General features: G+C 28.7%; 1 protein-coding gene across 1 annotated transcript in view; it reads right to left on the reverse strand.

Annotated features, from left to right (window-relative positions):
• Positions 1 to 13,706, reverse strand: part of LOC145297698 (F-box-like/WD repeat-containing protein TBL1XR1) — a 98,416-nt gene that overhangs the window by 34,798 nt on the left and 49,912 nt on the right. The window contains exon 4 of the mRNA XM_080143897.1: positions 12,559 to 12,704. Within this exon, the coding sequence (XP_080000023.1) occupies positions 12,559 to 12,704 (146 nt within the window). The remainder of the gene's footprint in view (positions 1 to 12,558; positions 12,705 to 13,706) is intronic.

Genomic DNA, 13,706 nt, shown 5'->3' on the forward strand with positions numbered 1-13,706 from the left:
TACTTGTTTGAGTTGAAGTTTTGTTTTATAGCATATTAACCCTTTTTAGATTATTTAATGCCAAATCCAGTCACTTTAATAATACTAAAGTTTCTATTCATACTTAAGTTCTTTATATTTTTGAGGAGTATTTATGGGGTTTAGTTCGGTTTTGTAGAGACAAATGTTTTTGGCTTTGCAGAACATGTTGCAAAAAAAAAAAAAAAAAAAAAAAAAAAAAAAAATTGATACATTTTAGGACAAAACTATTGCCAGGCAACCTGATCTGGTAGCACCAGACTTAGTTTCAGTTTTTTTCCATTTAAATTTCCACACACAAGACAAGAACAGTTACCATAAATGTATTCAATCATTACATATTCTAGTTTGTTTTTAATTGTTTACATTCTTATTAAATGTTAACAAGGATTGGATTTGTAATTAGAAAAAAATTTATTCAATTCCTTAGATTTTGAAATTCTAATTCTCGTAAAAAAAAAAAAAAAAAATTTAAACTTAAGCAGAATTGTCTATTAAATTTTAACAATTACAAAGCAGACTAATTTTGTAAATTACAAAAGCAAATATTGCTCAATTTTAACTGGTGATATCCCATTTTATTTTAAATGTAAAAATCTAACCTTTTCTCTTTATAAATGTAAAATTCTTTTCTGGCATTTTTTTTTTTATTTCTAGATTTCAAATTAGGTCACTATTTTCAGTTTAGATTTTTTTTATGTTACTTTTCTTTTAAAATAAGGCAGACTATACATTGCATGTATCTATGCATATATATGCAGTTCTCATGGTGGGATTAAAAAAGGTTTGACATATTTTTGTTTTCAAATAAATTCAAAACTTGAAATCCAATTAAAAAATTGGAAAAGCTGTAGCTTTATAGAAAAATAAATCCCATCTCTAATCTTAGTGCCATATTACTATGCTGCTGAATCATTGACCATCTTATAAGAGACCCCCCCCCTACTCCCCTATTTAAAATGTAATGCAGCTAAATGAAACATCACGAGTAGTATGGGAATGTTTGGCATCTATCTTGGTTTTCTACTTTCCGTTGAATAAATATTAATATCCTTAAAACTGCCTTTTGGCTGGGAAAAGTGTAGTATCCGTTCTGCTTCACTTAACCTATTCTATCCTTGCTCAGTGAAGTTTTTCTAAACAGATAATTTTCAATTCAGAGTGCTCATTTTGGAGAGCTGGATTTTTTCATGTCAAAAACTGATCTTGTGTTCAACTGCTGTTGTTGTAAGGCAAGTAAATAGGAACAATATGAAAACTTTGATCTAATGTTGCATTTAAATGTCTAAGACAGAATTAGATTTAAAAAAAAAAAAGTTTATCCTATAAATAAAATAAAAATCATGCCAACTTAAAATTCCCGTTTTGAAATAAATCTTGAAAATGGACATTGGCAATACTACATACCTAATGTGCTTCAACAAGTCGTATTTTTATTTGGTCAATTTTTAAAATTACATTGATGAAAAGAGAATAAAATAAGCATTCCAATGTTATTTTTCTTTTATGCGTTCAATATTTTTATGCTCCAAGTGAAAAAAAAAAAAAAAAAAACTAAATTTACAAAAAAAAAGAAAAGGAAACTTTTTTCAAGGTTTACATTACATATGTTACGTTTGGATACACATGCGTAGGGTTAAATTTGATTGGATATGGTTGAAATTTTACAGGCTATATAAACAAAGTTCATCTCTACCAGTCTTTGATTTTTACCAGCACAGGAAGCAAAGTTACGACTGAGCAAAATTGACAAAGAATATTTCCAAATTGATAAGATAAATCAGCATACATCATCCATTTTCATATAGATAATAGTTTCAGAATTATTTTCATGTATATGTAAATATTTGATAATTATAATTGTGCGAAATTTCTTTAAAATGTTATCTTTTATAGAAATTAAAATTCAAAATGGCTTGCTAATACTATAATACTGAGCTGACTAAAGTATTCTTATTCGACTAGTCATTTTTTATTCTGAGTTTGTCAATTTAAAAAAATTATTTTCAAATTTGATTTCCAAACAATACTATGTTTTTAACGTTTTTAGTACACATGTACTAAAAGCGTTAAAAAACAACAAAATGTACTAAGTGCATACGTTTAACTTGTACCTTAGTGGAGGAGGAAAGAAAGAAAAAGAAAGGTACTTGTGCACTTATGCTAACATGCTGAAATAATTTTATTTAAAAACCCATTCTTAATATGGGGAAGGAAGACTTTTTTGTTAACTATTCTGTACTTTCATCTAACAATTAAATAAAAATTCTGAAACTTTAATTTATTTTTAACTCATTGTCAAGACCATTTTTTCGAATCTAAAACACGTTTTTTAACTGAAGATATCTAAAGGTGGTTCGATAAAGAATTTCATTGACGCATTTTGTAAATTTTTACCTTGTTTCCACCTTAACATTTTTCTTTAAAATAACTATCTTTTAAGGTTTCCGGGTATGCTGAAAACGAATACAGCATTTAAATTTTCCATAAGTAGCTTTCTAGATATTAAGCAATGTCATTTACGTTATTGCTGGTGGCCATCTTGGTATGTGCATTTGTGCATAGTTTTGGGGTTGCACTTGTGGCATACCAAGATGGCCACCAGCGATAACATAAATGACATTGTTTAATATCCGGAAAACTACTTATTTACAGAAAAGTAAAATGCGATATTCGTTTTCAGCATACCCTAAAACCTATAGAAGTAATCATTTTAAATGTTAAGGTGGAAACAAGGTAAAAAATTACCATTTTATTTCTTTGTTTACATAATTTGATTTTTCAGTAAAACAATAGAAATGACAAAAATTACCATCAACTGGTGAATATATATAGTTGTTGCTTATCAGGATTTCTGGTATCCTGATACTGTGAAAGCTACATCGAGGATTCATGTAGAGTACGATTTATAGTTTCATCTCAGAAAATATTTTGGGCCAGATATAGAAGATTTACAAAATTGAAAATTGGACTGGTACAAGTTGTGATCGACTATGGGAATTTTCATCTTTTACAGAAATCCAAAATCTATATGAAAAAGTTTCGATTTATTTCAGAGATTAATTCATATCAACTCAATTTTTTTATACTGGCCATGAATGCTCTTTAGGCATTCAATAGCTACACCCAAGATTTGGTGAGGAGGCAAGAAAATGCCTCTTCTCAATAAAGCTATATTTAAATACCACTATAATACTTAGTTTTGTTCATAAATAGAAACCCACTGTATGATACCATGTACCAGATTAAAATAAATTGAAATTTGTACATTTGAATTTATAATTCATGGCTTATGGTAAAAAGATAGATTTGACTGCATAATCAGAAAGAGCACGCAATTTTACGTAAGAGTACGAAGTTTCACAAGAATAACTTGAAAAATAAATAAATGGTGGCGAAATTACTGAATTTCTTGAAATGCGGAGGTCCATAATTTAGCCCACTTTTTATAAAGAAAAATGTCCACAGAAAAACCTAAATTTTGACACTTAAAATTCTCATAACATTTGAACTACTGATGGTATTTGCATAATTCAAACGGTTTTAAGCATCTTTACATAGCTCTTCATGTAAGTCAATAAAATAATTATCTAAAAAATAAAAAAACAGCTTTTAATGCTACTATAAATTACTTTTATATACACACTAAAGAATGCTTCAAGCAAACTTAACCTATTAATATTTTTTATATTTTTCACATTTTCAAATGATTAATTAACAACTTAAACTAAAGTGATCTTAATATCAAAAGATTCTATTAATGACATTCTTTAATGCTTACACACTCCAAGGGATGTAGTCAAGTTTGTTTTTTTTTGTCAATGATAAATTTGAAATATTGTTACTAAAACAGACAAAAGAATCGAATTTTAAAAAGAAAACATTGTAAAAATTTTTCACTCAAACGCAAAGAAACCCATAAGAGTCAGTGTCAATCTCAATTTTCATCCTACAAAAATCAATATTTGTTCTGATTATTCAACCAATTATGGTAGTTATTGGTCCATGTTAATAAAAAGATGTAAATTCTAATTGATTTCATATCATATCTGGCTTCGTTAACAGACATTTCCTGACATCCGCCAGTAATTGTCATTTGCTAATCACCAAAATCTCTACACTTGTTGCAAATACAGAACACACAAATAACATCCAAAATGTGATCGGTGGGAAAGAACTTAAAAATGAAACTGTTTAAAGACTTTAAAGTAATTTCATTCAAAATTTTATTTCTGCCTAGAAAATTTTAATGTCACTTACGCATAAGTATTTTTTACCCAAAACTACTTGTTTTACTTTGCCTTTTTTGTAATCTAAGAAATTTGGGATCTTGACTGATGCTCGGTAGAATTGCTAGTTAATTTTATATACTGCTGCTGATGTTACAGTTTGTATATGTCAAATCAGATTATGCTCAAGATTAGCACAAGAGCAAATACTTTGATTTACATGCCAATGTTCTAATCAATTGGTTTCTTTTCGACTTTGATGAAATCAATATTTTCAAACATTGGCATTATCAGTGAAAGCAACACAAAATTACATGTTATGCTTTGCAACAAACATTAAATTAATAGGTAATGGTTTTGAGACCTTTACCAGTGCAGGTTTTAAGTAAAATTGACATTAAAGTTAACATTTTAGGCATTACAAGCCAGCCAGTTTAGTGTGCAAAAATCGGCAAATCTATATATATATATATATATATAAGTGAACGTGTCTGTATCTGTATGTATATTTCCCTACGCAATAACTCAATTTTTAGTCTACAAACTCGAAATTTGATATACAGGTTACTGAGATTAATGAAAATAGAGATTATCGGTTTTTGGCCAGAAATTTGGCAATTAAGGGGTCAAAGTTCAACGATTTGACCTTTGAGAATTACCAAACTGACAATTTTGGGTCTACGCACTTGAAAATTTAGATATAGGTTCCTTGGACATGGATCTAACTTAACTTGATTTGAGCCCAAAACAATAAATTTTAAGGGGTCATAATAGGGGTCAAAGTTAAAAAAAATTTGACCTCTGCAGTCTTCAAATTACTCAGAATTTCTGGTCTAAATATTTGAAATTTTACATAAAGGGTATTCAGAGATAGGGCAAGCTTTTTCATTAGTTTGGGTCGAAAATCTTTAGTTACCAATATATAAATGTGTGTATGTTTGCATGTCTGCCTTAAACTTTCAATAGAGGTGACAGATTTTACCAAGATCAGTATCGTTTTAAAGTTCGATCTTTCATGACAAATATCGAAAAATTGGCTAAAAACATTAATATCTTCCCTTTCAACTAGGCAATTTTCTATGTGGGGGGGGATGGGGGGTCACTTGTTTCACTGATATTTTAGGAAAGTTATCCTCTCCTTTAGATTGTCTAGCCTTAATTTTAAAAATAATCAAGCTTCCGGTTTGGCTGTGGTCCTAACAGCATAAACGTTAGGTTTTACCCCGCTCTTTTTTCGAGCCTGCCTTCCTACTACGACTTTTTTTTTGCTCAACATACACATCCAAACACCCGGGCAATGCCGGGCGCCCATGCTAGTATTACTACATTTGTTTCAGTTCAACTTATTTTAGTAATTATTTTGATAAAATTTAGAGGTAAACAAAATTAAATTTTTTCTCTTTATACAATTCTTTGTTTTCTTTATCCTGACTAAGTTATTTGCTGTTCAGTCATTTACCCTTTTATTTATTTATTTTATTTTTTTTTACATGAATGATATTGTATCTGAATATGAGCAGGTGTATAAAAAGATATGGGGCATTCATCAATATGAGGCTTAAGAAAGGATTTGAAACAGTTTTAACTTTTTTTTTTTTTTTTTAAGTAGAATCTTAAGTGTTCAAAGGGATGATTTAGCAAAGAATTAATCTGTAAACTTAAATTTTTTTTCTTCCCTCCCAGTTAAAAAACAAAAAAAAAAAAACAATGAAACAAATGTCTACCCATGAATTGTAGGAAGATAGTAAAATTTATAATTTTAGAAAGAGAGAGGGGAACAAAGTCAAACAGGAAGAAATAAACTAAAAATGAAAACAAAAGCTCTAGAGTTGGCCTGAAGAAAAAAATGGCAAACATTTGAGTACGAATTTGTTTAACTTAGATTAACATTTAAAATTGGAAATATAAAAAGTGTGCATATCAGTGAACCAACAATTTGGATAATTAATTTTATATTCTGGAAGAGTTCACAGCAGTAACATTGGTAGATACCACTTCACAAAAAAATGCTGCATATTTTTTTTTTTTCAAAAGACTTGTCTTAAGAGTAATTTCCAGAACTTCCTGGACAAGTCTTTCTAACGAGTACTTAAGGTTTCAATTACCATTTTAGCAGAATTCCCATAAGAGCTTGTTCCTTCATTATAAATTTGTTGAAACAATTATGCAAGTCACCAAAAGTAGAATATGTACAATGATGTCTTGTGTAAAGACTAATAAAATATGGCAAAACTAGACAAAGAAACGTTTGAGAAATTCCAAATTACTCATTTTTTGAAAAATCATTTATGGATTTTCTTTTTACTAATAGAAAAATTCACAAGTTCATTTTATATATATATATATATATAAAAAAATATTGAACTTTGTTATTTTCTTTATAATTTATTATAAAGTTTAAGTTAAATGTAGCTTAAATTTATTGATAGTTAAATTCTGAAAAATAAACCACTTTGTCTTGCAATATAAAAAAAGCAAATATTTTACAGAGATAATAGACTACATGAGAGATTAACTCAAAAAGGCAATTTTCATGTCACAGGTAGGTAATAGACTAGAAGTTAACTACACGATCACTTGTAAAATACTATATTTTGATGCTATTTCCGTTTAGTATTTCAAATGTACTTTTGCTATTTTAGGGAGAGGCTAGTATAATAATTCCAACATCATGATACCCTAGACCTAAGCATTACCTCTTTGGAAGAATTAGTTTGTAAGCATTACCTCTTTGGGAGAAGTAGATTAGTTTGTAAACATCCTCCTAGACACTGCCTTAATCGAATAGCATATATTTGCAGAGACAGATACAAATACTTTTGCAAAAAAATACTTTACCTTTTCAGCGTAAAATTTTTAGAATTAGCTAGCTTAAACATAACTGCAGCAAACTTGAAAAATGAATGTACAAAAATTGGAAAGTAATTATTTTCATTGTTAAGATTAATTGTCAAAGACTTGAAAAAATTAATCTTTAAATAATTCTTTTAAAGAATTCGTTCAGAGGAAATTTTATCCATTTAAGGGGAAAATATACAAAAGCTATTGTCTAACTTTCAACATGACTACTGTTAGTGCAAAATTTCAAGATTCCAAGGCGTAGTTGAGAAAATGACAAACTAGAGTGAATTACTAGGTCTAATCTCCCTTTGTCAGGGGGGACCAATAAGAAATTTAATTAAATGTTTTGACGAAGTTATTCTTGATAACTATAACCTCAACGGAATGACTGTGGCTGGTTCTTTAATTCTGCACAGTGTACAGATCTCAGCCTTTTCCACCCATTCGACGACAGACGGTCCAGTGGTAGAACGATCAAACTCGGTATCAAGCGAAAGTCGAATCTGTCCATTTTCTGCCTTTCGAGTCAGTGCACACCGAGAGCCGAAATAGCTTATAATTCAATACCTTGAGTGTTATTTCTTCCACCCGTCACACCAATAATTTCCTGAGTAAAGTTAATACTTGTCCAAACTTCTGTATACGTAACGCACCTTCTCTCAACTCCCAATAAACTTCTAATTCAACTTATTTCTTCAAAATCCAACTTCAAAAATGAACGTCCCTCTAACAAAAAAAAAAAAAAAAAAAAAAAAAAAAAAAAAAAAAAAAAAAAAAAAAAAAAAAAAAAAAAAATCAACCCTCTCCAACCAGGAGCATCCCACTTGCACATCAGGTGGCCACACCGCAGGCATATAAAGAGATAAGGCAGCCATTTTTGTTTCTTCATTTCATTCCACGACCAACCCGTTGAATTATGCACACGTGCTAATTAGGTAAGTCGCACGTTTCCCTACAATAACTTAAGGCCAAAGACCCTAGTGTTTTGATGTTATGTTTTGAATAAACTAGTTATGACCAAAGTTTCATTCGGACAAAACACTAAGAAACAGGGCCTAATTAGAATTGAGGGCCATTTTTTTTGGGGGGGGGGGGGGGGGGTCATCCTGTATAAATAGTAAAATCGATTTGTGCAAAATATTAAATTTCTTTAAACAAAAACTGCTAAAAATGAAAAACTTAAAACTTATTTTTTGTTTGGTTTCATTTTTAGTGTTACACAACACTAAAAAAAAATTTTAATTTTAAATTTATAAAAATAAAGGGTACTTGTACAGTTTAATCAAGACATTAAAGTGAAAATATCAAAAAGGTTATATTGTACGTATCCGTTTTGGACGAGAAAAAAAAACTTCCTTAATTTGATTTTTTTTTTTTTTTAACCAGAAAAATTTTTTTCTGACAGTATATTAAAAGTAGCCATCTTTGAATTTTTTTGAACACACCACGGGGAGATAATTCAGTTTCAAGTGCCAAAACTCCTTCCCATCTTTAATGCTAGCTTTTCCTAAAAAAGCTAACCTTTTGCTCGGTGTAACTTTTTTTTTTTTGGTGAGAAAAAAAAAAAACTTGATGAAATTAAGTGGATTTTTGGAGAACTTCATTCCATAACGGATACGTACAATATAAACTTTTCGATACTCATTTTTTAATGTCTTGATTAAACTGTACAAGTACCAAAATAATTTAAGATTTTATTCAGATATTGTTAAAACAGCAACATTTTAGTTTAAAAACTTGCTAAATTTAGGTCACATCTCACAAAAGTCCTAAAATTCATCAGGAATGAAAGCTGAAATTCTATTACAATCAAAATTATGTCAATGATATAGATATTATGATAGATTTCCAGGATCTAGAACTTAAAATCAGCTTTAATAGCTTTGAAAAACAGACATTTTCATAATTTAGGATTTCTTTTAACAAGTTAACAAGGTTACTTGGAGAAATTATCAGCACTTTTCTGGTAACATTCTTAATATAAGTTAAACAGTTCATTTCAAATTGTAATGTGTTCCATATTCGAGTTATCTAAACTCATTTTCAAGTTTTTATATTGTTCTCAGCAGCAGTAGAAAGAAAAAAAAAACGCTTATTTGATGAAAACAGATGTTGACCCAAACAGAATTCAGGTTTTGATTGTCAAATGTATCCATGCCGACTAATTATACAATTTCCTGTTTGCAAAGCTGTTTTAGTTAGTTTCACCCAGTTTAGTTTAATTTCAAAAATAGAATCTTGACTAATCCTAGGTGATTAGTTTCTGAGAACTAGTTAAAAGAAAAACTAATTTCATATCAATGATTGCAAATAAATTCAATTAAAATCTCACCAATCATTAAAATTTATATTTATGAATAGCTTTTCAAATAGTTTATAAGACAGAAAATTAGACCAGGTTATTGCATTTTATTTCATAAGCAAAAATTGAGCAGGCATGTTTAAAAAATATTTCAAGTTATATTTTGAAAAATAATCAAAGCACTATTGTTCATCTATAGATTTGTGAATAAACCTCCAAGCAGGAGTAACTTTTTATAAAGTAACCTTGTTAAGGTGCATAAGCATAGACAGAATGTGGCAAATACAAGAGATTAAAAAAAAGAAAAAAAAAAAAGAAAAGAAAAAAAGAAAAGAAAAAAAGAAAAGAAAAAAAGAAAAGAAAAAAAGAAAAGAAAAAAAGAAAAGAAAAAAAGAAAAGAAAAAAAGAAAAGAAAAAAAGAAAAAGAAAAAAAGAAAAGAAAAAAGAGAAAAAGAAAAGAGAAAAAAGAAAAAGAAAAAAGAAAAAGAAAAAAGAAAAAAAAGAAAAAGAAAAAAAAAGAAAAAGAAAAAAAAGAAAAAAAAAGAAAAAGAAAAAAAAAGAAAAAAAAAAAGAAAAAAAAAGAAAAAAAAAAGAAAAAGAAAGAAAAAGAAAAAAAAGAAAAAGAAAAAAAAAAGAAAAAAAAAGAAAAAAAAAGAAAAAAAAAGAAAAAAAAAAGAAAAAGAAAGAAAAAGAAAAAAAAGAAAAAGAAAAAAAAAAGAAAAAAAAAGAAAAAGAAAAGAAAAAAAAAGAAAAAGAAAAAAAAAGAAAAAAAAAGAGAAAAAAAAGAAAAAGAAAAAAAAAAAAAAAAAAGAAAAAGAAAAGAAAAAAAAGAAAAAGAAAAAGAAAAGATTCCCTCTATCCTTTATAGGTATTTAAATAAACAAATACTAGAACAGGCAGAAAATTCCAAAAGGCATCTGTATGGTCAACCAGCAATTACTTTTGGTCCATTCCATCCATGTGTGCTTGATAATTTGCAGCATACAGAAGTGCTACAAGAGGGTAGAACTGAAAACTTCCCTTAAATTCACATGACAATTCTTTCCCAGGACTCCATGTTGGCATTAATTTTCATTTATTGATACAATATCAAGTGTACACATGAACAAACATTTAAATGGCTAAATACAATGTTTCAGAAAATTCTTTTATGACACTTGTACAACTGATTTTTGTTTAAAAACGGTAATAAAAGTAGGGGAGATGGGGGTACTGTAGATGTACATTACACAAACTACAATCCAAACCCTTGCCAACTGATATCTTAAAGCTAAGTTATTTACATTTAAAATAACTTTGTTCTTTTCAAGTATACAGAGTGAATTTTTTTTTAACCCCTAAATTTAAGTATAAAATATGCAGATTTCTGTAATAAAATGACAATTTAAAACTTGATAACTTATTTACCATTTTTGGTTCACATTACGTTACTAATAAGTTAGCATGTTATAAAGGCAAACATTTTTTTGACATAGAAAACCTTTTCTTAAACATGCTTTAGAAAGTTTTTATACTTTAAATTATTTTTCTATCTTGAAAATTACTTTTTAACAGAATAAAGTTTGCCAAAATATTTTTGCTAATTAGTTAAATTATTGAAAACTAGTTTCAATGAGAAAAAATTGATTAAAACATGCCATAGAAAAATTTGTACTATACCATTATGGAAAAATCTCCAAGTTTTGTATGGATGATAAAGTACAAAATACAATAGTTAAGATTTTACTAAATCTCCCTTTTGGTTAAAAAAAAAAAAAAAAAAAAAAAAAAAAAAATGATCAAACTGATATTTGATAATCATTTGTTTTGACATGCATCTTAGTTACATAATTTTTTTTCCAATATTAAATAGAATTGAAATTAATGTACTTTAAAATTTACTATTAACAGTAATTTATCAATTAATATTAGTAAGTTAAAAACAATTATGCATAAATATTGCAGTACTGATGAAGAAAGATATTAATTTTTTTTTTCTAAGACAAATTTAACATTAAAAATTTATTTAAAAGAACCGATTTCTTTTCAAAGAACTGAAGAACTTAAAAATAGCTTATCAGTTAAGTATTCTTTTAAACAAATAAGTTTATTGAAAATTGCCAGAGTTTTCAAAACTTTGTTGTAAAAGTCAGCTAACGTTTTTTTTTTTAAAGATTCAACTTTTTATTGTATTTGTTACAAATTAAATGGCTTAAAAAAAAAAAAAAAAAAAAAAAAAAAAAAAAAAAAAAAAAAAGTCAGTTAAATATCCTTTTTTTAAAAGGCAAAATTGTCCGATCACTGAAAGTATGTAAAAACGAGATTTTGTCCTGCTATTTTGAACATCGAACTACATAAAATGCACTTTCATGACTTTTGGCTAGGAAAAATGTATCATCGATCTATATTGTCATCTATCCAAAGATGACAATGTAGAGTCAGTATTCACAGCAGATATAAAAATGGAAAGATGTTAAACTCTTCAATAACCACATATTCTGGAATATAATCAGAATAGTTAAAGTAGGTTTCAGTTTAAATAAAAAGGTACACAATGATAACGTAGGGCCAGTGTTCATGCTGAAGATCCACAATGAAAACCTGTAAAACTCATTTTAAGCATGGCAACAACTGAAATCCTGCCAATTTATATTTATGTAAATTGGCTTATACTGAAGTAAAAACTGATCATTTTGATGGATCCCTTTCAATTCCATTTGATTTTCTTCAGCTTTGAAATTTCAAATGAATTCGACTTGGAACAATTCAAAAATCACTTTACATATATGATGCTATTGAAATAGACTTATTAACCAAGTCATTTTAAAGATTTTTTTAAACAATGTATATTTTTTTTTCAGTGACAAAATGCTAGATTAGTGAATAGAGGTAATTCCGTATCCTGGAATACCGACTTAGATCCCAGCAGCATCTGGTCAGCAATTCCCCATAAGGAACAGTGGCGACTAACTGAAACTAGTCAAACAATAGCAACTTACCAGACCTAATTTTTCTGCCTATATACCTACATGACAACTAAATATAATCAACGACAGTTTTTAAATGGATGTGTAGGCTGCGACGACCTGGAGAGTTCATGTGGATTACTATACTCAACAAGTATTTATTACACTGATGGAGATCACGAGACATTAAAATAAATACACACTAAAAACAAAAGTTACTTACTTCACCAATGCTAATCTCAGCTTCTGTATATTGTAGTCCTTTTTGAATAATATTCAAAAGAGCTCCAGGTGGAACTAAAGCTCCATTGATATTAGATTGGCTGATATGACTTTCTATGCCAAATGTATAGGCTGAATGAATAAAGCCTGCAATGAAGAAAAAAAGTATGAAGCATGATTGATAAAAATAGAGTGTGCACGCACGCAGACACACACACACACTCGTGAGAAAGAAAAAAAAAACGGGTCAAACATTTTATTGCACTAAAAGCTACAATGAACAACTGAACAAGGAAACTTAAACGAGACTAATAACACAGAACAAGACATTTACTTTAATAAATGCTTAGGATGGAATTGCATTCCCTTTTGATTTCTTTAAAAGATCAATCCTTTTAGACATGCTCTCTACCAAAGTGGAACACTGAAGAGGAGATGCTATTCCATTCACTTTGCACAGCTTCCCACAGTTTGTCATTGTTCGAAAAGGTTCTTCCATCCAATGCACAAGATATTATCGACCAAATATTCTCGATTGGGTCTAAATCTGGGCTTTGACCTGGCCAAAATATCACATTAATTGAATTTTCAGAAAACCATTTTGTGATTTTAGCAGCATGTGCAGGGGCATTATCCTGTTTAAAAATAATGTTCTGAGATATTCCCAGCTTCTGGATACTTGGTAACAGTCCTGTTTCTAATATTTGAATGTATTCGTTTGCATTGATTGACTTCTCACATTTAATAAGTTCCAACTCTTGCTGCAGTAAAAGTTCCCCATACCATATCTCTCCATTCCAGTGTTTAACTAGTTTTTATGCAACTTTGTGAAAATCTTTCTCCAGTTCTTCGATTGCACCATTCAGGAGCATTAATAACGAGACAAAATCTTTATTCATCTGACCAGAAAACATTTCTGAACCAGTCTATTTTTCTTGCCATAATACGAGAAAAATCTTTCTATCATTGATGTTCTTAGATAAAAATGGCTTCTTTGCACACCTTTTAGAAGAAAATCCTATTTTCATTCGTCTAGATATTTTATATCTAGAAAGAATTTCCAGCCAGTTTGGAATTCTTTGCTATGGTCAACATAAGTTTTTTCGATCCTTCAAAACAATTTAAGCCTGTAGTCGTCCTTCAAAGTGA

The sequence above is a fragment of the Euprymna scolopes genome, chromosome 18 (genome assembly GCF_053919585.1).
Source record: "Euprymna scolopes isolate OS-2025 chromosome 18, ASM5391958v1, whole genome shotgun sequence".
Classification (NCBI taxonomy): Eukaryota; Metazoa; Mollusca; class Cephalopoda; order Sepiida; family Sepiolidae; genus Euprymna; species Euprymna scolopes.